This window comes from Canis lupus, chromosome 10 (assembly GCF_011100685.1).
Source record: "Canis lupus familiaris isolate Mischka breed German Shepherd chromosome 10, alternate assembly UU_Cfam_GSD_1.0, whole genome shotgun sequence".
Lineage (NCBI taxonomy): Eukaryota > Metazoa > Chordata > Mammalia > Carnivora > Canidae > Canis > Canis lupus.
Window position 1 is genome coordinate 23,002,417 of NC_049231.1, and position 27,503 is coordinate 23,029,919.

General features: G+C 50.4%; 1 protein-coding gene across 7 annotated transcripts in view; it reads left to right on the forward strand.

Annotated features, from left to right (window-relative positions):
* The window catches only part of EFCAB6 (EF-hand calcium binding domain 6), a 234,318-nt gene extending 210,210 nt beyond the window's left edge, over positions 1-24,108 (forward strand). For 5 of the 7 annotated variants that reach the window (XM_038550277.1, XM_038550276.1, XM_038550278.1 and 2 more), the window contains 6 exons: positions 5,116-5,346; positions 13,617-13,847; positions 16,384-16,552; positions 17,537-17,721; positions 21,173-21,322; positions 23,669-24,108. In XM_038550277.1, coding sequence (XP_038406205.1) covers positions 5,116-5,346; positions 13,617-13,847; positions 16,384-16,552; positions 17,537-17,721; positions 21,173-21,322; positions 23,669-23,791 — 1,089 coding nt within the window. In that variant the 3' untranslated portion in view covers positions 23,792-24,108. The remainder of the gene's footprint in view (positions 1-5,115; positions 5,347-13,616; positions 13,848-16,383; positions 16,553-17,536; positions 17,722-21,172; positions 21,323-23,668) is intronic. The other 2 variants (XM_038550279.1, XM_038550280.1) reach the window with 2 other exon arrangements.
* The last annotated feature ends 3,395 nt before the right edge of the window (positions 24,109-27,503 follow it).

The window sequence follows — 27,503 nt, forward strand, 5'->3', positions numbered from 1 at the left end:
TGCTCAACAGGGAGTCTGCTTGAAATTCTGTGTCTCCCTCTGTGTCTGTTCCTCCCCCCTACTGGCGTACACTCTCTCAAATACATAAGTAAAATCCTAAAAAAAAAGGAAAAGAAAAAAAAGAAATCCATAACTGTTTTCCTACTGTCAGACATCTAAAGTGCTGCCAATTTTTTAAAATCTTGTCAGTTTTGTAAATAATCCTGTAATGGTCATAATTCCATGAGCTCACCTTGTTTATTTCCTTAAGGAGAGTCCTAAAAGGAAAGGTTCTAAGTCAAAAGGTAGGAACTTTTTATGGCTTCAGATAAATCATTCCACCTATTCCAGTAATGATATCTTCGATCAAAAATGTGCCAATGTGTTAGAAGAAAAAAATTGAGTCTTATTTTCATTTCCATGTCTTTGCATCGTGTCAAGGTCAGAACTTCTTAACCAGGCCCAGAGCAGAGTGCAGGGAATCCTCCCACTTCATTCATTTTATTGGTTGTGACGTTTTCCATTGTATAGATGCATTGTTTATTCATTCTTTCTTTGAACAAATATCAAGATCCCACTGTGTGCCAAGCCTGTGCTAAGCACTTGGGAATTCAGCAGTGAACAAAAGACTAGAGTCCTTGCCTTCATGAGGTTTCTCTTCTGTTAGGGTGAGGAAGACAGTTAAGACGTAAATATATAGGGGATCAGAAAGCAATAAGCACCATGAACACAAGCAAGAAGAGGGGAGGGGGATGTGGGATGTGGTTCAGGAATGTTCTAAAAACCCTGAAGGACATGTGAGAACAACAAGTGCAAAGGCCCTGAGGCAGAAAGGCACTTGCTGCATTTGAAGCAAAGCAGGAGGCCTGGTGGCTGTGAGCAGAGTGAGCAAGGAAGAGTCACAAGTGAGGTCAGAGAGTATTGGGGATGGGCCGGGAAAGGCCATTGTGAAGCTCTGCCTGTTACTCTGGGCAATAAGTGAAGGCTTTTGAGGGTTTTGCTTGATCTTATTTGCACTTTAGTAACATCATCCTCAGAGGAAAATGACTATGGCTCTGTGATTATGGCTCTGCCCTTGCTTATCCCTCCATCGAGAGAACAAGTGTTAGTACTTGTGTGTGTGCGTGTACATTTACTTTAAAAAGATCATCCACAGAGGGAAATGACTGTGCGTGGAAGCAGGAAGACAGTTGCTGTCCTTGGTGCAAGAGATGATGGTGGCTTGGGCCAGGAGGTGAGGATGGAGTGGTCAGCTTCCAGATAATGTGCTGAAAGCAGAGCCACCGGGACTTGTGGGTGGTTTGGAAGTGGTGGTAGATATTTCACAGGTGACTCCAGGCCTAAAGCTACTGGGAAGACAGTCTCCGTTTACTGAGGCAGAGACCTCAGAAGACTGGTTTGAAGTTGATGAGTCAAAGACAAGAAAGAATTTTCCTTTATGGAACTTGGATGTTCTTTCTTGCTTATGAGGTCACTCTTACCCAAAGCCGCCTTGGAGTCAGCCACACCATTCCCTACTACTTTAGTGGTGTTCTGGCTCAGCCACAGTTAGGGACCTATTTCTCACCCACTAACAGCCTAATAAGCAGGTGGCCACTGATTTCCTTGCATGTTTCTAGACCAAGCTATTCTACTCTGATTATATCAAGTTTATGGCATTTTAATATCTGACAGGTCAAAAACTTCATTTCCAGCCTTTCCCAAGAATTTCGTGGCAATTCTACATTTATTTTCCCATATCAACGTTAAGTTCCCTGTGTCTGATGATTCTCCCAAATAGTCATTGAGATTTTTATTAGGATTTTATTAACTTTATTTATAATCTGAGATCGTTTGAAATGGAGACTTCACACCTGGGATCACAGTACACGTCCCTTTGTATTCCAACCTTGCTTTGATATGATAGCCCCTCCATAGAACGTGCACAGCTGTCCCCATGTAGATCTTATGCTTTTATATGAAGTTTATCCCAAAGTACTCAAGAGTTTATCAGCAACGTAAGTGTAGGTTGTTTTCACAATACAATTTCTAATGAGTTATAATTACTGCCCCAAAAATGGTAGGGCTTTTTTGTATTTTTGGCTTTATTCCAGCCACTTTACTCACTGTCTGAGGATTTTCTAGTTGTACAGTCACATCCACAAATCCTGATGAATCTTGTTTTTCAACATCCATACTGTTTATTTCATCTTCTTGTCTTATTTCGAAAGCTGGAGCCTCTAAAAATGTGAATAGAACTGACAATGAGCGTGCCTATCTTGTTTCGGACCTTAATGCCTTAATGCTTTAATTTGTTACCCATTTAATATGTTTGTAGATGGGGTCTGACTAATCCTCTCACTTAGGGAGAGAGTATTACACATAGGAGCTTCATTTCATTTCTATGTGGTATAGCTATTGTATTCTTTTGTATACCATTTCTATCAGGAATAGATGCTGAATTTTATTAAATGCCTTTTTGCCATCTGGCAATACGTGAGCTAATGTAAGGAATTGGAAGGACTGCTGGTTCTTGAAGAATTCTTATACTTGGAATAAACCCTCGTTGATTTTTTATTTAAAAATAATGGTGCTAAATATTCCTAATGGTCTTTGAAAAATGTTTTAACGTCTTCACATTAGTGTCCCTAAATTAGGTTGGTTTATATTTTTCAAGTGTTTATCATATCTTAGAATTAGGGAAATATATAATGAGTTGGAATACTGTATATTCCTTTGTGTGTTCTGGAATAATTTGACTAATATAAAAATTATCTGTTGTTTAAAAGTGAGATACAGCTTGCCCTTAAAATCAGCTAGGATTAGCACCTTTTTAGTAATAGATGGTAGCTCTTTTAACAGTTTTTTCAGCTTCTTTTATGGGTACCTGTCTATTCAGGCCTTTCTAATACTCAAATTTAGTAATCTCTATTGTGCTTAAAAATGATTCTGTTTCCTCTGGAGTTGAAACCATATTAACCCAGGGTTGCAAAATCTACTTTGTAAGAATTCTCTTATATCTGTTGGTAAAATGAGAGGATTTCCTATTTGTTTTGTGTTTTGAAACTTTCAAAGAGCTCTCGCATATCCCATCTCGTGTTAGCCCTTATTCCTCCTGGATAGATGAGGAAACCAAGGGGGAAGGGGCCTAACGGCTTGCACAGGGCCACACAACATATTAGAAGCAGAACGTGGCCTCAGACCCAGGACTCCTCCCCCTCCTCATCCTAGACTTGTCCACCCACGTCCTTCCCATTGTGTCCACTGGGGGCCCATCCTTCTCAGGCACAAAGTGCCAAGTGTCAAGACAGACTTTGAGTACAACTTGTCCTTCCAGAGGAGGAGGCTTCTTTGCAATCTGAACACCAACACCCCTTGGAATGTTTAGGGAAACAACCATGTGCTTAGCTATGGAAGGTGAGCTGTAACTGTTGGGAAATGTATCATATCTGCAGAAAGGGTCCGTCTTATTTTCTAGAATGGGAAAAGAAAGGCATTCACTTGCTTTGAATGGCTCCAAGTGGATGTATTTTAAAGCTTCTGTTGACCTTTCTGTGTTTGAAGATGAGACAGGCTGTGGTCCAAGTGTGTGGGGTCATGTTCTTGAGGATATTTCCAGCAGCATCCTGTGTTTGATGCAACTTCATAAAGTAGCGTTATACTATCCTAAAGGATAGTAACACAGAAGACCTGTGTTGCTGTGGAATTGCTGAAAATAAGACATGACCAAGTTTTAATACTAGTTGGGGGGATTAAATGTGAAAATCTTTAAAGGTCTTAGCACAGTGCTACGAGTCATGAGAGCTGTTACAGCTAACAGTCACGACAGGTTTTGATGGAGGAAGTGCACCAGATTCCAGAATTCACCCTGGTTGGGAGACCGCTCTCATGCATCATCAGCTGTGTGTTTTCATGGAGCCCAGTGTCCCCTTCCATCCCACAGACTCACCCCTTCTTCAAACTTCAGAAGCTGAGCTGCTGAGGCAGCCACCACAGGTCTGGTCTGGGGGCCTTTTTCTCGTGGCAAGTAGGTGGATGTAGGGCTGCTTCCCTGGGCCTGCCCACTCCCCCCTGACCCCTGGCCTCTCACAGGAGGCTTAGGGCATAGCTGGTCTTTGAGCCCCCGTCTCCCAAGTCTGGCTTCATCACGAGCTCAGTCTGTCCTCCTGACTGGCCCCAGGGTGAACACAGACATCCTTGTCATCTTAGCATCAGCTGGTGATCACTGAGTAACTTCCTTGTCTGCTATTCCTGCTGTCCCACCTGTCCACCACCTGTCCTGCCTGTCCACCATAGTGGTCATCACCCTATATGGAACGTGGGCTGTGGTCCTCCCCAGGCTCCTCCCTGCTCATCTTGCCTGGCACTCCTGCCAGCACATAAACCTATACATCCAGTAAGAAGGTCTATTTCTACCCCCTTTCCCCACAGACTGTTCCTCCTCCCTCCAGAAAGCGGCTGTGAGCCCAGGCTGCAGCTCGTCCCTCCTTCAGGCTCCTTGGCACCATGGACAGCGCCCCGAGGCCCTGCCCTGGGCCTCGGACTGTCCCAGGGAGAGGTCTAGAATGCCAGGCGTCAGGAGACCTGTTCCCCTGCCCCGCTCAACCTGCAGCCCCCCAAATTGCACTTGCCAGGATTAAATCCCTGTGGGCCTCGAAGTTTTAGGCTTAAGGGAACACTTAGCCAGCAGTGGTGCTGCAGCATCACGTAGTAAGGACCATCAAAACTGCCTTTCCAGTCCTAACTGCTCTGAGTATAAATCCACTACACTGATGTCCAGAAATAAAAGCAGTCGGAGACGTGTTCATTCCCTTATCTCAGAGGAGACACTCACTGTGTGTTTGTGAAGTGAATCAAAGACAGACCAAATTAGTGAATGGATGAGAATAAAGGTCTGCCCTCCCCAGGGCCAGCTCCACATGTTCCCTTATAGTGGCCCTGACTCATTGGGGCTCTCTCCCCATGGCGAGGGAGCCCAGGCCTCCCCTTCAGCCAAGTCCTAACCTCTGGTTGGCTCCTGTCTGAGACCCACATCTGGGTGGCACTTTTCCTCACCAAGCTGGGGGTCCCCTGGGACCTGCCGGGGATGGTGGGCCCAGAGCCACGAGATGATTTCTTACTTATTAAATGGATCAATCTTCCTTTTTTCCCCCCCAGACTGCTGCCGAGTGGGCTGAGAAAATGCCCAAAGGCCCACCGCCCACATCTCCTCCCAAGGAAACAGCAAACCAGGAGCTGCTGGCTCAGCTCCACAAGGCGGTGGGCTCCCACTACCATGCGATTGCTCAGGAGTTTGACAACTTCGACACCATGAAAACGTACACCGCCTCCAAGGATGAATTCAGGGCCATTTGTGCTCGCCATGTCCAAATTCTGACAGATGAGCAAGTAAGAAATGTATTTGGTTCTTCATCCTCAGCAGTGGCTTGTATGAGCATCAGGCCAGAGTTTAGGGCTGTTCTCTATTTTGAAAATACTTGAGGGGCTTGGGGGGTGGTTTGTTTTGTTTTCAGTCTTGCTAACGAAAGAGGAGTCACAGGAGCCTCTTGTTTGTGTAACAAGTATGAATTGCACATTTTCAATCAGGGTGCAAATAATATCACTTTTTTTTTTAAAGATTTTATTTATTCGACAGAGAGAGAGCGCGCAAGCAGGGGGAGGGGGAGAGGGAGAGGGAGAAGCAGGTTCCCTGCTGAGCAAGGGAGCCCGACATGGGGCTGGATCCCAGGACCCTGGGATCATGACCTAAAGGCAGATGCTTCATCGCCTGAGCCACCCAGGTGCCCGGCATCACTTTTATTTTTAAAATCAGATTAAACTCAGCCCTGGTGACCACTCTCCCTCTTCCTTCTCTGGATGATCCCTGGGCTGTGTGACCCAAAGAGGCAGCCAGTCTCTCCCCACATCTGAACAGGTCAACAAAGAGCCTGTGAGTTGCTCTGGACCTCCCACGTCCCCTCTTGCTGCCTGTCCCAGGTTCTGTTGCCAGTGCTTTCAGATGCCCTGGGGATCCTGCCACGGGCATGCTGGTGACATGCCCATCCCACAGGCTGGACCCAGGCCACCCTCTCTGAGGCCCTCTTGCCCATCACAGAGCCCTCAGCAGTTTCCTCCTCAAAAACTGAACCATGTTCTTTCTAGCTCTGGCAACCTGCTGCACTGGGCTTCCATGGCCTTCCAGGGCCAAGAGCAGCTCCCATCAGGATGGCATCTTGAGGGCCTGCCTTGCTTATTGACTCCAGTCAATATCACTAAATGCTAGTGCCGTTGAGGGGGCAGTTTCCTGGGTGGCTTAATCTCACTATGACCCAAACACCAAAACAGAGCCTGGCACAGACCAGGTGCTCAACAAGTCCTGGTGGGTGGGTAGTGTCACCGGTTTAGTGTCCACATTCTCCATCCCCATGGTCCAGTGGCTGAACAGCTGGGATAACACTGAGTACCAGTGACCTAAGCATGGAAGCAGAGTTCCCTCCCCAACAGATAATGCATCACTACAAGCATTCTCCACTTATCGAACAAGCCAGTGCCCTATCCCCAGAGAATAACTCTGGTGAAAACTGAAATCCAAAATACTTCCAAAAGTAACCCCACCTCCTTTCTTGCTCTGATGCTGCTCAGGCTCAGCTTCGGTAGCTTCCTGCAACTCCTGGATGGGAAGGTCACTCTCTGCTCCCAAGTTGGGTCACTCTACCCTGAGGCCTCATTTTCTTGGGGTTTCAGGATTAAGGACTAAGAGTATTCACAGGGAGGGGTGATCATCACACCCGACCCTCTCCCCACTCAGGCCTCTGCACTCCCCACCCTACAGAATGAATTCATTAATAATTAATAACATGCATGTCAGATTTCAGTTTCCTAAAATACCACTTTTTTTAAAAGCATCATGATCACTTTTGCTAAAGCAAATTAAAATGCTTTTCCCCAACAGTTTAGTCCCATAGATCATCAAAGCTGAGCGAGATCGCTATTTGCAAATACTTCTCTCCATTACTATAAATGGATAGAAACCTTTAAAATTAATCCAGTTGCATTTGTTATGCTATGGGGCCAACTAACAAAGGTTTTAATAATAAAGATTTTTCATTTCATCTAAATGAGTAAAATTTTACTCTAATTATCGATATAAATTAATGACATGCTGGCATATCTGGCATTTATAACAGAGAATTGGGTTTTAATTGTCCACTAGGAAAGCTCCACCATCCCCAGCACATCAAGCCCCCCACCTCTCCAACAAAATCAAGCACTTATTTTTAAATGCTGTCTTCTAAAAATACACAGACACATCTCAAATATAGTCTGCATCATCAAGGGCATCAAAGTCTGGCATAAGTACCATGGTTTAAGTTGGGTGATGATTAGCAGAAATTGTGCTCTATTTGGGGCTGGCACACAGAAAGCCAAAGCCACAAAGATCCACACATATTCTCTCCTTGCATGCATCATATACCGTGTGACCTTCTTTCTTGGATGATACAGTGTCTGTAGGGGAGACACAGAAGTAATTCGGCTTCTGTAACATGTCTAGACCTCTCTTGCCATCATTCAGAAGGGTTCCCTGTAGATACTGGGCATCTCCAGCCATGTCAACCAGCAGCCAAGTAGAGATCTCGTGTCTTGGTTTATCTGCATTATAAAAAGTATCTCGTCCTACAAAAAAAAAAAAATCCTCTCATGAATCTGAGAGGTCAGCTTTCTTGACTTACAGAGTTCTGTAAGTAGGGCAAGTGCCACATCTTCTGAAACCTTTTGGTGTAATTAACCTTTCAGAAAAGCAGAGTGACTTTCCGAGCAGATGGAGTTGGAAACTGATGGGTCTTGGTGGGTCTGCTGAAAGCGTGTTATACAATATAAAAGGCCATAGGAACTGGGTTAACTTGGATATGACTTAAGAAGATAGGGACCCATGGAGAGAGCCTCTTTGGGTGAGGCAATTTCTATCAGTCCTGGTAACTGCCTGAGAACTTGGCTGTATTTGCAGCTATGTTAGGGAAAGGAACCATTAAACATTTCTGAACATTTCAGAATTGGTATTTCTTAAACAGACACCTCTCGGAGGTGAGACGAACACAGGCAAAGAACAAACAGCCCTTCAGGCAGGCAGACCTGGGTTTCAGTGCTGTGCATCTGCACTTGTCCAGCTGTGTGACCTTGGGCAAGTTACTCAACCTTTCTGAGCTTCATTGTCTTTCCCTATGAAACGGGAGTTCACAATACTCTTGAAGCTCCAGGTGCCTTCGCCTCCGACCAGGCTGCAATTCAGCCTTTCCTCCTTCTTTTTTTTTTTTTTTTTTTAAGATTTTTATTTATTCATGAGAGACACAGACAGAGTGAGGTAGAGACATAGGTAGAATACTTACCTGGCAGGGGAGATACCATGATCACGAGACATAGGTAGAAAGAGAGGCAGGCTCCATGCAGGGCGCCTGATGTGGGACTTGATCTCGGGACTCCAGGATCACGCCCTGGGCCGAAGGCAGGCGCTTAACCACTGAGCCAGCTGGGCATCCCTAGCCTTTCCCTTCTTTGCTCATTGCTATCTCTCCCTGCCCCTGCACCCTTGCATCTAGTTCAGGGGGCACCACTCTCAGGACTCAGGTGGAGCTGAGCTGAGGAGACCCTTTCCTGACCACACCTATAGCTGACAGAACTGACCACGCCCCACTTTGGCCTCCCCCATCCACCTTGAGCCCTCGGTCACCTCACTGAGCTCACAGGACACTCTTGCATCTTCTTCAACACAAAGCCACCTGAATGATGTAGCAAATGCCTGAAGGCAGCGTGCATCTGCTCCTTCACTTATCGGGGGTCCTCTGTGCACAAAGTGGTGATGTTAGGTCCTCAGCAACCAAGGCAGGCCTACCCCCTGCTTCCTTTGAGCTTGCATCCACAGCGGGTAGAGAGGTTACATGCCAGCGGTACATTACAAACTGCTCCCTGCTGGGATGGGGTGGCCCGGCCTAGAATGAACGTCAGGGTGGTTTCCCTGAGGACATGATGTTGGGATCATGGGAGTTGCCACTGAGAGGAGACAGGAGAGAGCAGTGCAGGTGGAGGGAACATTCTGGAAGCAGGAGCAGAAAGCATGCTGGATGAGATGAGGTGTTGTCAACCAGTGGGCACCACAGGCACACCCCACCCTCGTGGGGTCTGTGCTCTTTTAGGGGCAGATAGACAGCAAGCAGAATGTGTGAGGAAGGGTGTTGGTGAGAAATGCCATAGGGTCCCCTAAACACTGAAAAGAGGGTAGTGGCGGGGCACTGGGGTGGGAGCATTTGAGTAGGACAGTCAGGGAAAGCTCCCTGAGAAGGTGGCATCTGAGTAAAAGCCTAGGAACAGAGGAGGTTGGGTGCACAGGATAAAGGGGGAATAGACAATGGGAACCCAAAGGACAGAGGGGCCATGGACAGAGGCAAGGTGCTGTGGATGGGGGTTGGGGGGAACCACTAGGGTCCCACAGATCTCTCTACACACAGCCACATCTGTCATCCACTCCTACTTCTGGTTTAATCTTCTTTTTAAAAATTTATTTATTTATTTATTTACTTACTTACTTACTTACTTAATTATTCATGATAGATACAAAGAGAGGCGGAGACAAGGCAGAGGGAGAAGCAGGCTTCCTGTGGGTAGCCTGATGCGGGACTCGATCCCAGGACCTGGGGATTATGCCCTGAGCCAAAGGCAGACCCTCAACCACTGAGCCACCCAGGTGTCTCAAGACAGTGCATTTTTTTTTAAGATTTTATTTTATTTATTTATTTATTTATTTATTTATTTATTTATTTATGAGAGATACAGAGAGAGAGAGGCAGAGACACAGGCAGAGGGAGAAGCAGGCTTCATGCAGGGAGCCCAACGTGGGACTCGATCCCGGGTCCCCAGGATCATGCCCTGGGCTGAAGGCAGGTGCTAAACCGCTGAGCCACTCGGGCTGCCCCAAGACAGTGCATTTTAAAAAATAGTTTCCATCTCTTCTTGCCCATCTGTTCATGCATGTTACACACCTTTTCTACTAGATCCACTAACATATTCACCACAGTTGGTTTGAAGTCCCTGATAATGCCCACAAAGGGGTCCTCTCTGAATCTTGTCTATTGATTGCTGTATCTCTTGGCCATGGGTCAGTTTTCCTTTTGTTTGTATATCTCAATTTTTTTCCTTCTTTTTTTTAAAAAAAAAAAAGATTGATTGATTGATTGATTGATTGATTGATTTATGAGACAGAGAGAGAGAGAGAGAGGCAGAGACACAGGAGGAGGGAGAAGCAGGCTCCATGCTGGGAGCCCGACGCAGGACTTGATCCCGGGACTCCAGGATCACGCCCTGGGCCAAAGGCAGGCACTAAACCACTGAACCACCCAGGGATCCCCATTTTTTTTTCCTTCTTATTGAAACCCAACATCATCTGAAAAGGAAGAATAGAGTCAAGTTATAAATAGTGTTGATGCCTAAAAATGGGCACAACCTCTTCTTCGGTCCGGCCATGAGCATGGGGGTGTTAATGAGTCAGTCTGGTCGGCAGCTGGGCTTTGTTGGAGTGTGTCGCTGCTGTCCTTACCCTGAGGGTGCCCGGTGCACGGGCTCAGACTCCTCCAGCAGGAGACAGCCATCACTGTGTGTGGGGTGTGGGCCTGGGGGGGCCAGGCGGCTGCTCAGGACTAGTACCCTGACTCAGCTGTTAGCGGGCCCTACACCTCAGCCCACAGGATGTGTCTCCTCTGCTCTTGGTGCTGATTACTCAGTGTCAGGCTTATGCAGGATGGTGGTATATCTGGTTTAGGCCAGGCCTGTTCTCCATGTTCCTGCCCCTCTGTGGCATCAGACTCCACCTTGTCTCTGTCCTGGATCTTGGACAAGAGGGTTTCCTACTCCTCTCCAGGGGCAGCTGACCTCTGACCTTTGCTTTGTATAGGTACAGGTCCTGGGGTTGCCGCCCCTCCTCCAGGGCTTTGCTTGCACCCTTCCCCCAGGGCCATAGATCTGTGGCTGGGCCCTGACAGACGGTTTCCTACCCACCCAGAGGCAGAAGGGTTTGCTTCTTCTTTTCCTACCCTAGGGGGGGGTCTTGGTCTTGAGTGGGTTTGCTATGCCCACCCCCCACCATCCACTCCAAGCAGCTTCAGACTTTCACTTCCCATGAATGGAGGGTCTGAGAAGTGGGCAGTGTCGCACATCTGTCCCGTGTCCTGTGCATTCTCGGGAGCAGCAGAGGCGGGTGGAGAGTGTGTGAGTGTGAGCATCCCCTGTACCTGGGCCCCTGGTCATTGCAGCCTCATGCACCAGCCCATGTTTGCCCTGCACGAATCTGTCAACGTTTTAGCCAATTTCTCCCCGAGCTCTGCTACGCATGACAGCTGGTTCGTCTGGCTGTCTTGGAGACTTGGGGCTCCGTGGCATTCAGTCCCCTGGGCTCCCTGGAGCCTCAGCTCTCCGATGGGCTCTAGAACGGTGCTGATTTTGTGGATATTTGCTTTCTCTGGTTAGGATGGGAGTGGGATTCTCTGGGAGCTTTCCACATCACAGAAATGGACCCCAAAGCCAGATATTTTTAAGTGTTCAGAAGGTGGTTCCCAGCTCCGTGTTTGCAGGGGACATTTCAGCAAGTGCACGTTCTGACACCGTGAAGTGGGAACTTACTCGCTGTCAGCTCATTCACAAACCACCAGAATTTTGCCCGGGTTTCGTGCCCAGCTCACAAACCTGTAATTTTGGAGTGCCATCTCGTGGTGCCCATCTCCGGTCTTCTGATGCCTCTCTTGTCCCCACGCCACCCCCCCACCCCGCCCGCCTCCATCCTGCACCGGTGTGCATCCTGCCCTTCGTGGTGAGGCTCCTTTAGTGAAGAGAGGATTTCCATGGTCCTGCCTTGACTTCCATTTTGCACCACAAAGTTTCATTAGGAGTTGGTCAGTCTCTGCCCCTCCTGCCAGACCAGGAGACACCACTGTTGTCCTTTGTGGTTTGGTATATGTCCTCACTTCCATGCTTTGGGTTTTCACCTCATCCATAAGCATTCACACCCTGCTTTGCATTTCCCTTTGATAAGATGACCTTCCTCCTCCTTCCTCCCCAGTGTCACTAACACAGGAGGACAGGAGAGTCCTCGGTAGCCCTCTTCCTCTTATAGGATCTTGCTCTGCTTCCTTAAAGCCCTTCATGATGAATATGATTGCAATATGGCTTCGCACCGGCTGTCTCTCTTCATTTTTAAAAGGTCTTACCCACCCTCTGATCATCTTTAAGCAGTGGAGCAAACATTTCTAGAGCACCTGCTGCATGCCGGCTCTTTTGTGAGGTGGTCAACATTTAAAGAGGAACCTCAGACGAGCTTCAGAGAGCTTCAGGGCCAGGCAGGGAGATGTCACCTGCAGAGGGGGCTCCAGCACAAGGTGGGGGGAGGGGAGTAGAGAAGAGTATCGGTCACCTGTCCTGGGGGTTTGGGGTTTGTCTCTTTCCTGGAAGGAGACAGGGAGCATGGCCTCCTCCTGTTTGGGGGTGATTACTGCCCTTGGTGACAATGGAGTCTCCCTGAGACTACATGGTCATTTTCTCAAGATGTCTCACTTCCACACAGATAGGGACTTCTCTGAGCCATCCTTGGAATTTCCCGCAAAGCTACAACCCTTGTGAAATGAAAGGTTTAAAACATTAATCAAGAATATTGTCCCAAACTAAACCTTTTTTCCTTTTTGGGGCCTGGACCATTCTCCGTCTCTTCCTCACACCTCAGTATTTCATTTCCAGAATTTGAAACAGAGCCCATAGAATTTCTCATCATTTGGGGGAAACCAAATGGAGGGAAACCCCAGTGGAGGTTGGAAGCGCCAGCCAAGACCCACAGGAAGGTGGGGGCTGCCGCTCCTCTTGCCTCTCAGGGGACACCACTCCCCTTGGCTCATGCTGGAGGCTGGGGCCCCACCAGCTCTGAGGGGCTCTAAAAACCAAATTGGAAGTAAGTTACCACTCTTCTTAATTCCCTGAAAGTCTCCAGTCATCAAAAGTGGCTCATGCAGGACGCTGGAGTCACTTGGCTCCATCCCTGCTGATGTGGTCCGGACACGGCCTGTGACATCAGACAGTACCAGCCCAAAGCCCCACACTTCTCTCTGGTTCCCAAATGCCTCCCTTTCCAGTTTATGGGGGCGGCTCTGGCCCTTCAGGGACCCCCACCATGGCTGCGAGCCCAGCGGCCAAGGGCAGTGGTGTCTGGCCAGCTGGTGGCAGGACTCCGGCCCCGGCCCAGAAGAGAAATGAATCCGGCTGGGCTTCCCTGGGACCGAGGTGGGCCAGGACTTCCATTTGCATTTCCTCCCAGAGTCTTCTATACTGCAGCTCAGTCTCTGTGACTAATCACAACATTTAATGGCCTTCAACTGCTCACTCAGGGCCCAATTCAATTAAAAAATGTCCTGAGGAAGCCATGAATAATCCTCTTGTCTTTGCCATTCCTGTCTTCCGGAGGCCTCCATCAAACAGCGGCCAAATGGGCTTTTTTTTTTTCTTTTTCAATTTTTTTTAATCAATGTGGGCCTAGACCCCTGCCGACGTGAGTGCTGGCCTTCACTGGCCTCCTCAGCTCCTCATGGGCACCGCCGGAGACTCCGCTGGGCTTTGACACTCACCCTTGGGACTGACTTCTGCTTCTCTGCCAGTTTGACAGACTGTGGAGCAAGATGCCAGTCAATGCCAAGGGGAGGCTGAAGTACCTGGACCTCCTGAGCATGTTCAGCTCCAAGAGAGCGCCAACACCATTGACCACGGGCAGCTCGGCCAAGGCCCAGAGAGGCAGCAGTGTTCCTGAAATCTCAGATGGAAGCAGGCCTGCAGTATCATCGCCCATTCATGACCTGAAGGCGGGGTTGAAAGCACAGAGCCACCCCTGTGTGAGTCCTCCTCTCGTAGTGCTGCCATGCACCGGGTCCCCAAGTCCCCAAACCCCACTGGACCCTACCTAGAGTTCCCAAGGGGCAGGTGACTGAGAAGGTGACATGGGAAGCCTGGGGCGAGGTCACAGGTGGGTCCTTAGCACTTACTTGCCTGGAAGGGGGAGAGAGGAGGTGTGAGGAAGGGCTGGGAAGGGGTTGGGTGAAAGGGAGGTTTGGAGGGTGGAAGGAGGAATAGGGAGCCTTCAGGGGTGGAAATGGGTATAGGAGTGGGGGCAAAAGACTATAGATGTCAGTAAGCTGGAGTTTCACCAGGCAAGAAAGCAAATGCCCAGTGGTAGATAGCCACTGTGTGCAAGGGCCCTACTGTGAAGTGTTACACCCATTTTATGGCTGAAGATACCGAGGCTCTAAGAGGTGTCCTCAAGTTAGACACAGAGAAACCTGAATTCAAACCAAGGCCTGTCTAACTTTGTGACCCTGCCCCTGGGCTGAGCCGCTCAGCCTGGGGTTCAGGAAGGAGGCCAGCCTCCCTGTGGCTCTTCCCTGATCTGCAGGAAGATGACTGTGTCTCCAGGGAAAGGGGGCTTGAGAGGATCTCAATCATGTACATAAGGCAACCATTGCTGGGCTTCATGCATGATGAGTGCTCAGAGACGCTCATTCAATGAACACATGTTTACTGCACACCTACTACATGCTGAGCCTTTTCTAGAGCTAAGAGGGGACAAAGGTGCTTGCTCTTGTGGAGTTTCCATTCTTGTTGGGGTTGATGGGCAAGAAACAGTAAACAATAGTATTTAGCAAGTTGAAGATAAGAGAGGAGAATGAAAGGGGGTTCAGTAGTGCCCCAAGGATGTCCACGGCCTAATCTCTGGGACATATAATAAGTCACCTTACCTGGCAATGGAGAATCAAGATTGCAGATGGAATTAAAGGTGCTCATCAGCTGACTTAAGGCAGGATTATTCTGAAGTGTCCAGGAGGGCCCAAGGCAATCCCAAGGCAAGCCTGTAGACCGGGAAGGCAGAGGCAGAAGGGTCAGAGTCGGAGAGATGCCATTTGAGAAAGGCTCACCCGATGCTACTAACCTGAAAGGTACAGGAAGGGACCATAAGCTAAGGAGTGTGGGCACCTCTAGATGCTGGAAAAGGTAAGAAATGGATTCTCCAGAAATGGTAAAAAATGGTTCTTTCTCTAGAACCTCAGAAAGAACTCAGTGCTGCTGGCACCTTAATTTTAGCTCAGGGGGACTCATTTCAGGCTTCTGACCTCCAGAACCATAAGAGAACAACTGTGTGCTGTTTTAAGCTGCCAAGTTTGTAGACCTATTACAGTAGCCACAGGAACCCTGCTGGTGGCGGGGGAGGGGGGGGACCTGGGGAGGGGGCAAGGACTTTGGCTTTCATTCCCAGGGGGATGGAGCCCTTGCAAGTGTTCCTGCAGGAGAGTGATATGGGCAGTGTGCCTCTTTAAAAAGCCTCCCCTGGATTCTGTGTGTGGAATAGAGACTGTGGGTGGAGTGGGCACTGGAGGGGCGGGGAGAAGTAAGGAGGTGGGGAGGAGGCTCCCATGGTCCAGGGGAGAGGCCTGCTGGCTCCGAGCAAGGTGGGCAATGGGGAGCCAGTGACCAGAGGTCTCTGGTTGGTATTTTGGAAGTTTGGCTTTTGTCGATGACTTTTAAGCTTCTTGACCAGCAGTAAGAAATAGGGTTGACTTTATGATTTAGTTACTCAAAAGTGTGTACCTGAAACAAAGTTTCATGAAAGAATACTTACCCTAATACCAGTATTTATTAGACACTGGATATGTCTTTGAGGTGAAACCAACAGGATTTCCCAACAGATTAGGTGTTGGGTTGAAAGAAAGAGACCCTAGGATGGCTTCTAAGGTTTTGGCCTGAGCACCTGGAAAAAGGGCATTACATCAACCCAGATGGGGAAGGCTCAGGTGGTACAGGATTTGAGAGAAAGAGCAGGAATGCAATTGAATTGGTTCCTGTATTAGATAACCATAGGACATTCGGGGCAATGCCCGGGCACCAATTCATTCCCTGTGTTTAAATGGAAAATACAATAAGACAAAGAACAGCCTTATACTTGGTCCACATAATTTCACAATATGTGACATCTGGAAGGGAGTGCAGGATTAGACATCCATGAAAATGACAGGTGACTCCCTTTCTTTGATAAGATTTCCTCTGGTGAAAAATATGTTATTGTCACCACACACACACACACACACACACACATACACACACATCATATATTTAGATAACATCTCCCTATACCTGAATCTTGGCTATATATTTATTTCTAAAACTATGTTGGTTATTGTGTTTTGGCACAAATGTGGCCCACTGATGGAAGTAAGAATCAAATAGAATAGCCATCTATGTTTTGCTCTTCATTTATTTCTGAGCTAATGCTGCCTCTGAAATCGTTCACCCCAGACCTGAGCCTGGTCTGTACGTTTGCATGATTACTTCTGTTTTGAATCTCACATTACAAGACAATTTCTTTTCCTTTCTCGCTAGACCCCCGCTAGTGCCAGTTCGGCGCCAGGCACCCTGCCCTTGCAGAACTGCGAGCCCATAGAAAGCAAGCTCCAGAAGAAAATCCAGGGCTGCTGGCGAGAGTTCCTGAAAGAATGCAAAGAGAAGGATGTGAATAAGCAGGGCCAGGTCACCACGGCTGAATTCCTGGGTGTGTTCTTAGGATAGTGTCACCTGCTGGCATGAGTCCCCGCCCCACCGTGGTCAGTCAGTCCCCCTCCTCTTGACTAATCTTTAGATCCACTTTTAAGGAAAATGTTTCAGGAACCTCCAATATTAATATAAATCCCTTTTATGATAATCATGGCTTAAAATGTGTAAACAAAGCAAGGGGTAAACTCTCTTAAGTGAACACCTCCTACAAAAAGTAACCATTTATAAAATGAATATCAAATATGAAATCAATAATAATCCAGCATCATTCCATTGATTATTAATATAACATGTTTCACTGAAACCAAATCAGCAGTGTTGGTTTTAATGCACATGTGATTCCATTTGGCTTTTAGTTAATTCTTTTGATTTTGAGACAGTGAACCTTAGCTTGTCTTGTCGTCATCACCATCACTGTGTTTTAATTTTTAACCATGAACCCATTGAAGCCACCAAACCATTATCCTGCTCAGCTTGTCTAGCTCTAGTAGCACATCCAAAATTCAATACTGTAAGAAATACATGCTTAGCAATTTTCAGAGGCCATTCTGTATGTTCCATGCCCTGCCGATGACCTTCTGCAAGTGGGAACGTGAAAGGCATTTTGGGGCCACCTCTGTAGGCTCCCCAGCCCAGCCCCACCTCACCATGCGTGTCCCAGGGGTACCATGTCCTGTGGTTTCTCTCAGGCTCCTCACCACAGCTTCCACCATGCTCTGTCCATACAGCAGTGGTGGCTCCAAACACAGGACGGTGAGGGCCAGCAGGATGCGGGGTGCCTCCCCCTCCTCACCACACTCAGGTTGCTGTGCACCTGTCTGCCTCCGTTTCGGCCCTGCCACCCACCATGAGCCTGTGAGCAGGGACCCAGCCGGGGCCTAAAGCACAGAGGGCATCTCGGCAGGAGAGGAAAGAACGCAGGTGCAAACAAACGAGCAGGTGAACAGATTGCCACCAGCTGAACCCATGTTTCTGTCTTTAGCTCTTGTGGAGAAATTCAATCTGGACATAAGCAAAGAGGAATGTCAGCAGCTCATCGTGAAGTATGATTTAAAGAACAACGGGAAGTTTGCTTATTGCAACTTCATCCAGAGCTGTGTCCTCCTGTTGAAAGCGAAGGAAACCTCACTGATGCAGAGGATGAAAATTCAGAATGCACATAAAATGGTATGCGGAGTCACTCTGGGGAAACCTGTGGGTCTGAGGCGAAAAGGGTTTCTCACCTCTCTCAGTCCGTTGTAAATTCAGATCATCTGGCTTCATAGAAATGGTGGACACAGAGACTCTAGGAGGGGCCACTGGACAGCGAGAACCCACCTGTCACATGTCCCCCCATCTCACTGTCACCTCCCCAAGATCCTTAAAATTGGCTCAGATTTTTGTCTATACACATGAATGTGCCTATCACATGCATGTGGTATATGTGATATCTCTATATCACGTGTGTGTGGTATATATGGACACGTGTGATGTGTGCATATACTGTACTCATGTGAGATGTGCATGTGGACGTGTATACCACACCCAGGATGTGTACACAGGTGATGTATGTATGTATACCACACTTGTATGATGTGTGTATGTACACGTATAATGCGTGTGTATATATACGTGTCAAGCAATTCTTTGCTGTCCCATCTCCATTACCTAAAGGCCTGTACAGACACTTTCTGGGCAAGCCCACAACCACCAGGGTCTGCTCAGTGGGCCCAAAGCCAGCTAGCTGGTAGGTATTTCAGGGAGGCAAGAGGTGCAGGTAAAGGCATTGAGAACATTGCGAACAGCTCAAATTTTTCTTTCTTGGAAATGATTCAGAGATTTCCTTTCTCCATTCTGGAGCCCCATAAGGGCCTGGAGACCCAAGATTAGGGGCCAGTAGCCTGGCTCTTGGCTTCTCAGACTCATGTGGGTGGCAGATGCCAAGTGACCGTGGCTTCTCCCCCAGAGCCCAAAGACACCTGTTTGGCAAATAGGAGCAGTGCAACTGCGCATACAGTGCAAGGAGCAGTGATCAGTCGGTTGGCTGAAAAGCCAAAGCTGAGTGAGGGGGTTACAGCAGATTGGAACAGTTTTAACGTAAACAGGAATGGGTGTTCATGCATTAGCATCTGACGCAAGCCAGACCCTTTCCTTTGGGTGTAGGGAGGTGGGTAGGAGACTCATCATCTTTCTTGCACAAACTTTACCCACAATGCATTGTCTGCAATTTTACTTTTTGTTTTTTTTAAAGAGGAATGAGAGCCTAAAGATGCATAAATAACAGTTGGAAGGCTGTTCTGGGTTTTTACCTTTTTTCTCAATTATTTATAAATTTTGTGATTCTCACCCACACCCACTCCAACCAGTGTTTTCACTGACTCACCTTTCCCCAGTCTTTTCAGAACATGAAGCAACAATAACAAAAAACAAAAAAAAAAAAAAAAAAGCAAAGTTTTTCCATCACCTATAATATTGAATTAAAGAACAAGTAGAGCTGGCATTGTCGACTGGGGGGATGAACAGCTGATTCCAGCTACCTTGGGGCTCAGCTGCTGGGATCAGGGCACGGGACAGACCCGGACCACCCCAGCTGGTCCTCGCTGTTCCTGGCAGCAGCAAGGCCATGACTGGTCAACCCAGAAAATGGTTGATCCCACACAGAACGTTTCTGTGCAACTGAATTTGTATGTAATTTTGTGCAAAGTCAGGTCTCATCTTAGTGCAGTTTCTACTTTAGACAAGCCGGAGCTGCATCAAAGGCTTAGGCCAAGTTATGGAAGAAAAACCTAAGATTAAGACAGTTGTTTCTCGGGACGTCTGGGTGAGGGCGTGATCCCGGGGTTTTGGGATCAATTCGGGCTCCCCACAAGGGAGCCTGCTTCTCCCTCTGCCTGTGTCTCTGCCTCTCTCTGTGTGTCTCTTATGAATAAATTAATTTTTAAAAGACAGTTGTTTCTCTAGCTCAATTTTTCTGTGAGCAGGGAAAAGGCTGTCTTCCGTCAATCTCTAGGGGACCCAGGAGCAGAGGTGAGAACGATGGAGACTGCAGAGCCTGCAAGGCCGCTGGCAGCTCTGGCCTCCCTCAGCCACTCTTCTGGGCCTCAGTTCCCTTCTGTAAACGAGGGGGAGATCCACTGGGTTCTAAGGCCTGCAAAGGGTAACACCTCCTGAGCCCTCCCTAGTGCAGAGACCACCCTGCTTCCAGACCCACTGCCCATCTCCCCCAAGGGGCTGACAAGCTGGCTCCTAGGCTCCTGAGATTGTATTCAGTGAAGTGACAGGTGCTCCAAGACGACCCCACTGGGAGCCATGCCTCTGGGCAGACATCCCAGCACACTTCCCCTGTGCTCCCCACCCCCAGCTCTGCTTGTGACCCCCAGACAGACTACAGCTGCCACACTGTGCTTCAGAAAGAGTCCTGCCTTCCACCCCATCCCTACCCTGGGTGTGAGTGCGCAGAAGACTTCTCCCCGGGGCCTTTCCCAGGAGAGCGCGGGCCCAGCGCCTCCAGAAGCCCTGCACTGCCTGGCCCAGTTCCTTATTCCAGTCCCGTCCCTCCCACGGGCTGCCGAGGCCCCCACCACTCAAGTGAGGAGAGCTCAGGCCAGCTGGCTCTCCACAGAGAAGCTAAAAGGGCCATTTCTCCTAGTTCTTTGGGGGCCTTCTCTGCAAACTTCAGCAGCAGAGACGGCCACCTGGGACTCTGCTCTTGCTCCCCATCAGAGCTGGAGACAGAGGCCCTCCGGGTGGCTTGGTTGTACTGAGCTGGGATGGGAAAAGCCTTTCTCAGGCCAGGCATGGGTGTGGAAAGAGCCAGTAAGCACGGAATCCTTTCCTTTTCGAGTGCAGATCGGCAGATTGGGTAAATTGGCAGCTAATTGAAGCTATAGGGTATCTGGTGAGTTTCCATCATAGATGCTAAATGATGTAAAAATTGAAAGCAATTTAACTTTGCACTAATTTGTTTTACGTAATGCCATGTTAAAATTAAACTTTCCCAAAGTGTGTTACACGTTATTGCCTGCAGTTCACCTCTGTGATATTCAGACATGCGTTAGGGCAAAATCATGCTAAAATACCTTGTTTTCAATCTAATAGCACCTAAATGAAATAATCACAGTGTAGTGTACTGTCTAATTATAAGATATAATTACAACCTTGTGATTTAAAAAAAAAACAAAAAAACTCTGTTCATTATCATAACCTACAAGAAGACCCAAACCAAAATCTCTTTTTACCTCAAACTATTTTGAAATGGGCCAGCTGTCTCTCCCTGGCCCTCTCTCTCCTCCATAACCTGGGAGGAGCAGGGCTGGGATCTGTCCTGGTCCTGCCACTTCACTTCCCTGAGCCTCCCACTTCCCCATCTGTGGGGATCCACGGAGCCACCTTCCTCCCAGGTTGGGGAAGGAGGGAGGGCAGGGGTGGGGAGTAGGTGACTTGTTCTGAACAGCAGGGTTGGTGATCTTACTGTTAGGAGCCCTGTTGCGAGCCCTGTTGCAGAGGGGAGTGGGCCAGGGGAGCCCAGGGTAGGGATGAGCATGGGCAAGGATAGGATTAAGGCCCTCCACCCCATGCTACCCATTCACAAGCTCCTTTCTCACCTCTTCTTGGTTTTGTGGTATTTTTTTTCCCCCAGAAAGAATCTGGTGCTGAGACTTCTTCCTTTTATTCAGCTTTACTGCGTATCCAGCCCAAAATTGTGCACTGCTGGAGGCCCATGCGGCGTACCTTCAAAGCCTATGATGAGGGCGGGACAGGGCTTTTAAGCGTGGCTGATTTCAGGAAGGTGAGTTCATCTCTTGAGTGTTTGTTGCATCTGAACAGGGAGCAGTGGCCAAAGGCCAGTGGCCAGGAAACTTCAAAAGAGGACCCCTCCTCTCCCTGGCAAAGGCCCAAGTATGAACAGCTGTCCTGGACTCACTTCTTTGGGACCCCCACCGTGGACCCCAGGTTGTCCTCCCTGGAGGTTTCTAGAACCTTGTGGGGACACGACCTGAGCCCTCAGGGCCCCACTACAGGGGCCTCTGCTTCTTGGAGCCCAGACTGCACCCCACGCAAGGCTGGGACCGTGGTCTCCATGGGGGAGCCAGGGCCTGCATCTACCTCACAAGACCCCTAGCGCAGGAGCTAAATAAAGCAGGGTCCCAGCCACAGCCACTCTGCCAGCAGAGCCCAGCTCTGCCTCCTGGGCAGCGGCCGCCCGCTCCTCTCCCACAGCTGCCCTCCGTGTGGTGCCAGCCACCTCCCCACAGCCTGGCCCAGCCATGCTTGTCTGTAGTCTGAACCCTGGTGCCTCTGACACACCACGAGTGTGCAGCACCCTGAGGACACGAGGTCCTCAGGGCACCCCTCACTGTGGGCAGCCTGGTGACCATAGGCCTGCAGCTGCCCCTCCAGGGCCCAGTGTTGGCTCTTCCTGTAGGATCCCGGGCACATTCCTCCCAGACCAAAGAAATAGGCCTCCCTCAAGGGTGAGTCAGAACTCCTACTTTCCGAATCATGTAGAACTTGTTGGCTTAGCAGATTCTGGCCCCCACGCCCTACCCACCCCTTTCTCCATCCCTGCCCAGCCACTGAGATTGAGAAAGGAATTGGGGTCCAAACCTTAGATTAAAAAATCACATGTCACAGTCATGAAAACACTCAGTCAAAACATCCAACAGACAAAAGGTTATGATCTCAAAATGCGCTTACAAAAAAATATATCCATTAGGTTCATCTCTGATTCAACTAAAATTTAAAAAGTGAAACCCTCCCCTTTCGAGTCAGGAAGATGAGCTGTGGTTGGTAGTTGGTGGGTGGGCTGACAGGGCACAGGACGGAGGAGGGGGAGATGTCGCAGCAGCCCCTGGGACACCAGCCCTCAGGGACCCCCAAGTGGCTTTCCAGGTCACACTGTTTGTCTTTACTTTGAGCTCAAGTCACCTCTCAGCCCGGGGTTCTCCTTCAGTCTCCAAGCCAAGAGGGGAAGGAAGCAGGGTCCTGTCTGCATCCCAGGAATTTGGGGTGGCGTAGGGAGGAGTTACTAGAAAGGTAGATGTGGCCTCAGCAGAGCCAGAGTCGGAGACCAGCTGGGTGCTGGGGACGCCCAAACTCAGCTTCCCCGGCAGGGCCCGTCTCCCTGCTGCCCAGGGGAACCTCGGGCTCCTCCAGCCCCACATTCTAGTCTTCTCTTAGGAACAAATTATTACACAAAGCATAGATAGGAAGTCTGTAACTTGTGGGGGAACCCCTCTATTAGGAGCTGTCTCAGCTCCATGTGACGCTGGGGTGGGGTGGGCGAGGGCCGCAGCTTCCAGGCGGTGGGAGCCTGTTTCTCTCTCACCTAAAACAGGCCCCGGGGTAGGAGGCCTGAGCTAGCGCCATACTGGACAGTCCCGGGGCCGCCACTGCTCTCGCTCTACCGCCCCAGCACCGGCTTCCATCCACGAGTCTCCTCGTGGACCTCGGTGGCTGCTGGAGCCCCAGCATCACTTCCATATTCCCTGCAGCAAAGAGGCAAAGAGGAGAGGAGAAGGGGCAGGTGCCTTCCCGTTAGAGGCTTCCCAGAAGTCCCACAGCACATTCTCACGTAGGTTTAACTCACCAGAACATTCCTAGCTCCGAGAGAGGCTGAGAAGGGTTCCCTTCTAGCCGGCCAGTCAGCGGCCTGGTGCAGACCAGGGGTGTCCCCACTGGGAGGAGGGGGCAGTCGCTGCGGGCTGGGGGGCCAGCTGTGCCCCGGGCCGTGCGACTGTCAGATGAGCCACACCCGGCACCCTGCCCTGCCGCCCTGCCCTCCTCCCCCTCGTCAGGGCCCTGGGCCAGGTCCCCTGCTATGCTCTGCTCTGCCCTGCCCATCCCTTGTCTGGCCGTGACCAGCCCCCTCCGCCGAGGGCCGTGCTGGTATTAAGCAGAGGACAGTGGGAAGATCCCCCAGCTTTGTGGCACAGGGAGAGTCTTGGGTCTCACACCCTGGGGGCATCCTCTGGCCCCCGGGGGTGGGGGTGAGGCCAGAGGAGGGAGGAGGCAGGAGGGAGGGAGGGAAGTGGGGGGAGAGGGAGGGGGCTGTGGGGGGGGCAGGGAGCTGGGGGAGCACTGGAGGTGGCATCCCCTGGAGTGGCACCAAGATGGGCGGGGCTCTGTGTGGCAGGTCCTGAGACAGTACAGCATCAACCTCTCGGAGGAGGAGTTCTTTCACATTCTGGAGTATTATGACAAGACGCTGTCTTCCAAGATCTCCTACAACGACTTCCTGCGGGCGTTCCTTCAGTAGGTGACCTGACCTGGGACGCATCTTGGCCGACGGGGACCACGGGGCCTGTCCCTGACTTGAATGAAACCGTAGCATCAGGGGGTGGGGGGGTCATGAACCGTCAGAGCGTCTCCAGAAACACACCCAGCCCTGTGTCTTCACGGCGGCCGAGGCTCAGAGCCGCCCCACGGCTCCAGCATCAGCGGGCGGCTCGGGGGCTGCCCCGCTGAGCCCCAACACCCCTCACTCCGCTGGAGCGAATAGAGATGGTAGTCTTTGCAGGAGTGATTCTAAGACTTCAAAAGAACCCCAGTGATAAAATACTTAAAATCTTGGGATTTCTGGAGCTTTTATTCCTGAGGGCCTGCTGGTTGCCCCGGGAGATGGGGGGCACAGAAGGCCTCCCTCCGTCCTGGGTCAGATCCGGACCCCTGCTGGGCTTGTCCGCATGGCCGCCTCTCTGCCCCTAGAGACACAGGCACCAGCTCGGGTCTGAGTCAGGCCTCGTGCCAGCCCAGCCAGCAGCTGGCTGGAGGCACCCATCAGTGACTGTTTCGGGGGGGGACCCTTCCTTGGATGTGGCGGGATCTGACAGCTAAGAGAACTTTTAAATCTCTGCAGTCCTTACCACCTTTATGAGGCAAATGGAAGGGAGACCTAGAGTTTGCTGCCTTCTGGAAGGTTCTGGAAGGAACTAGGGAGAGGCAGCCAGGATAGCTGCCCCTGAGTTGTGGGTGCTGGCTGTCAGGGAGGAGTGGGAGCAGGGAACCCCCGCTGTGACCCCAGCCCAGGTAGCTCCAGAGGAGAAGCCGTGCCAAAGTCCGTGGGCCGGGACCCCCCCACTCCTGCCCCCACGCAGGTGCACCAAGTTCAGGAAGGCTTCGGGCTCCAAAGCTCATGAGGCATGTGGAGAGGAGCCCCGGCCGCCACAGGCCCTCCCTTGCCTTGAAGAGGATTTGCAGTCACCTTTGTCTCCTTGTGTCCTGGGTTCTAGCCTCAGTTCAGACCGGACCCCAGGCTGAAGTGGGGGGGGGGGGGCTCATGGGGAAGCTGCAACATCAGCTTCGAGCCAGGACGAGACCACCTCTGCCAGACGCTTGCCCCACAGATGGGCACAGGCCTGGGATGCCAGCCCCACTCCAGCTCGGCCTCAGGTAGCCCCTGCTCCCCCAGGTTGGGATCTGCAATGGGGGGTTCTCTCTTGGCCTCACTACATTTGAATTTTCTCTGAAGTTGAACTAACTAAATTGGGTTGTCTACACTAGGGGAAGTCGTGGAAGTTTGCTTGGCTGAAAGCAAACCTCCATGGGTCTGAGGACCTCGGCAAGATGGTGCCTAAGAAAACACACAGGACTTTGTTTTCTTCTGAGGGCAGCCGCAGCCACCAAGAGGGTGGCTTCGCAGGGGCCTGGGCCTGGATTCTCCTCCCCTGTCCTGTGGTCTTCACTGAGTTCTCAGGAAACAGGGGCCAGAGCTAACTGCGCTGTGGGTGCTCTGTCCCCCTGGCCACACCCCCTGGCTAGGTGGACTTCTCATCCCCATTGTAGAGACGGCAATACTGAGGCCAGTGCGGAGGGAAGCCCTGTGGGAAGCACAGGCAGTGGTGGGTGGCCCCGGGGAGTGAGGTCTTGGCTCCCTGCTTCCTGCCCCTCAGTCAGATTTCCCCAGCCTGGCAAAGGGGGATCAAGGATGAAGCTGAGGGGCTCTGACCAGGCAGGGCCAGGGGCCCTGAGGCCCCAGAGAGCCTGGGGGTCCAGAGGAAGATGCCCACTGCAGGGGAAGGGGCTCTCAGGCAGCCTAAGTTCGGGGTGCTGGAGAGAGAGGCCGTGGCCCCTGCTGCCCCCAAGTGGTGCCATGTATCAGGGATCCCTGTGGCCTCAGCGGCTCTTAGGAGTGAGGGGCACAAGGGGATGCCCTTCCCACGAGCCTCTGCCCCAGCTTTCAAGGCCCTGCCTATGTGCCCGGCCACCCTGTGCACCCACCTCAGCCTTCCCTGCACAGGCTCTCTCCCATCCTCACGCTCTGCACCTGCTGTTTTCCCCACCTACACCTCAGGAAATGCTGACTTGTCCTTCAAATCTCATCTCAGAGCCACAGCTTGCAGAAAGCTTTCCTGACCTCCCAAGGCTGAGCCAGACATTTAATCTCATGCTGTCGAGTGGCCTTTGTGTCTGTCATTGAAGGGTTTGGAGAGCTTCCAGGTCAAGAAGGGGCTTCTAGAGAAGCAAAGAGCTCATTCTGGCACAAAACAGGACTCCGCGTGTGGTCACGACTGGCAAGCACACAGGCAGCATTTTCAGGGCAGCTTTGGTGTTAGTGAAACTGGGTTCAAATTCCAGCTCTACCATGAAATCTGGCCAAGTCATTTACCCCATCTGAGCCTCAGTTTCCACATCATAAATAGGGTTCAAACCCAACTCAGAGGACATTGGGAGAGCCAAATGTGGAAAGTGCTAGCACAGAACTTGGCACCAGGAAGTGCCCACATCTCTTCTCCTTCTCAAGCCAGTGTGAGTTGCCCTTGGGCTTGGCTCAGTGGTGAGGTTTCTTGAGAGCAGAACTTCCAAGCTGAGGGCTGTGGGTTAGTGGGCTGTTAGCCGTCCCTTCCCTTAACCCCAGAAGAGGTCAGCCAGCTACTTTTCTGATGCCTGGACCCTTCAAGCCTGAGGTCAGCAGCCTTCCCCTGCTCATCCCCTAGTCCCTGTGCAACTTACCCCTCTGGCCTCTATTTCCGTCTCTGCAAAATGAAGTTATATAACTCCTCTCTGCCGTCCTCCTGGAACCATCCATCCATGGCTCCAGCCAGGCAGCCCATTCAAGGCCAGCCCTTGTCTGGCCAAGGATTCACACAGACCTGCTCCCCTAGAGTTCCCAAGACAGTAGGACACGAGCAATTGAAAGAGAAGAGGGTCAGGGCTCTGGTAGGGGAAGCCCTCAGTCTATGGGAGCCCAAAGAGCCCCAGCCCTAAGCTCAAAGGCCTCAACACAGGATTTTAGCAAGGGTTTGAGGGAGGGGTGGGCTCCAGAGCCCTCAGAGTCAAAGCCAGGAGGCTGAGAGGCTTGGGCTACTACCTAAATAAAGATGGGTAAATCCCAGACGGGACTGCCATTCATTCCCTCCTTCTCTTTCCTGGGCGCTGTATCCCAGTCAGATATCTTCAGCTCTGGGCAGCCTTCCCTGAGCCACACTCAGCTGAGTGCAACATCCCCTCTGAATCCCATCATGTTAAAAGGTTCAAGTCCCCATCTCTCCACCTCCAATGAAATTCTTCATATCAGAACAAATGGCCCCCATTCATCTCTCCTTCATATATCCATGCCCCTTGCATTTGATCTTGGAGTTCCTGTCTCTGAAGAAGTGATGTCCATTTCCTCACTCCTTGAATCCAAACTCAGCCACGTGACTTGTTTTGGATGATGAGCTGTTGGTTGGCAAGCATGACACAACAGAGACTTGAGAAGCACCTGTGGTTTTTGGCTTCTTAGAGGCAGAGAGCTGGAAAGAGCATCACTCCCACCTGGGTAACAGGACAAATGCAAATTAATGACTTTTCTTAAATCCAGCTGAGAATGGAGTCCACCACACACAACTCATTAAAATCTGAGGGGATACAGGTGCCTGCAGAGAGCAGCAGACCCAAGCATTTGCTTACCTGGAATAGTCACCCCCAACCATCGTATAAGCCAATAAGAGGATTCAGCTGGAAATTTTTAACAAATTGTTAAAGGCTAG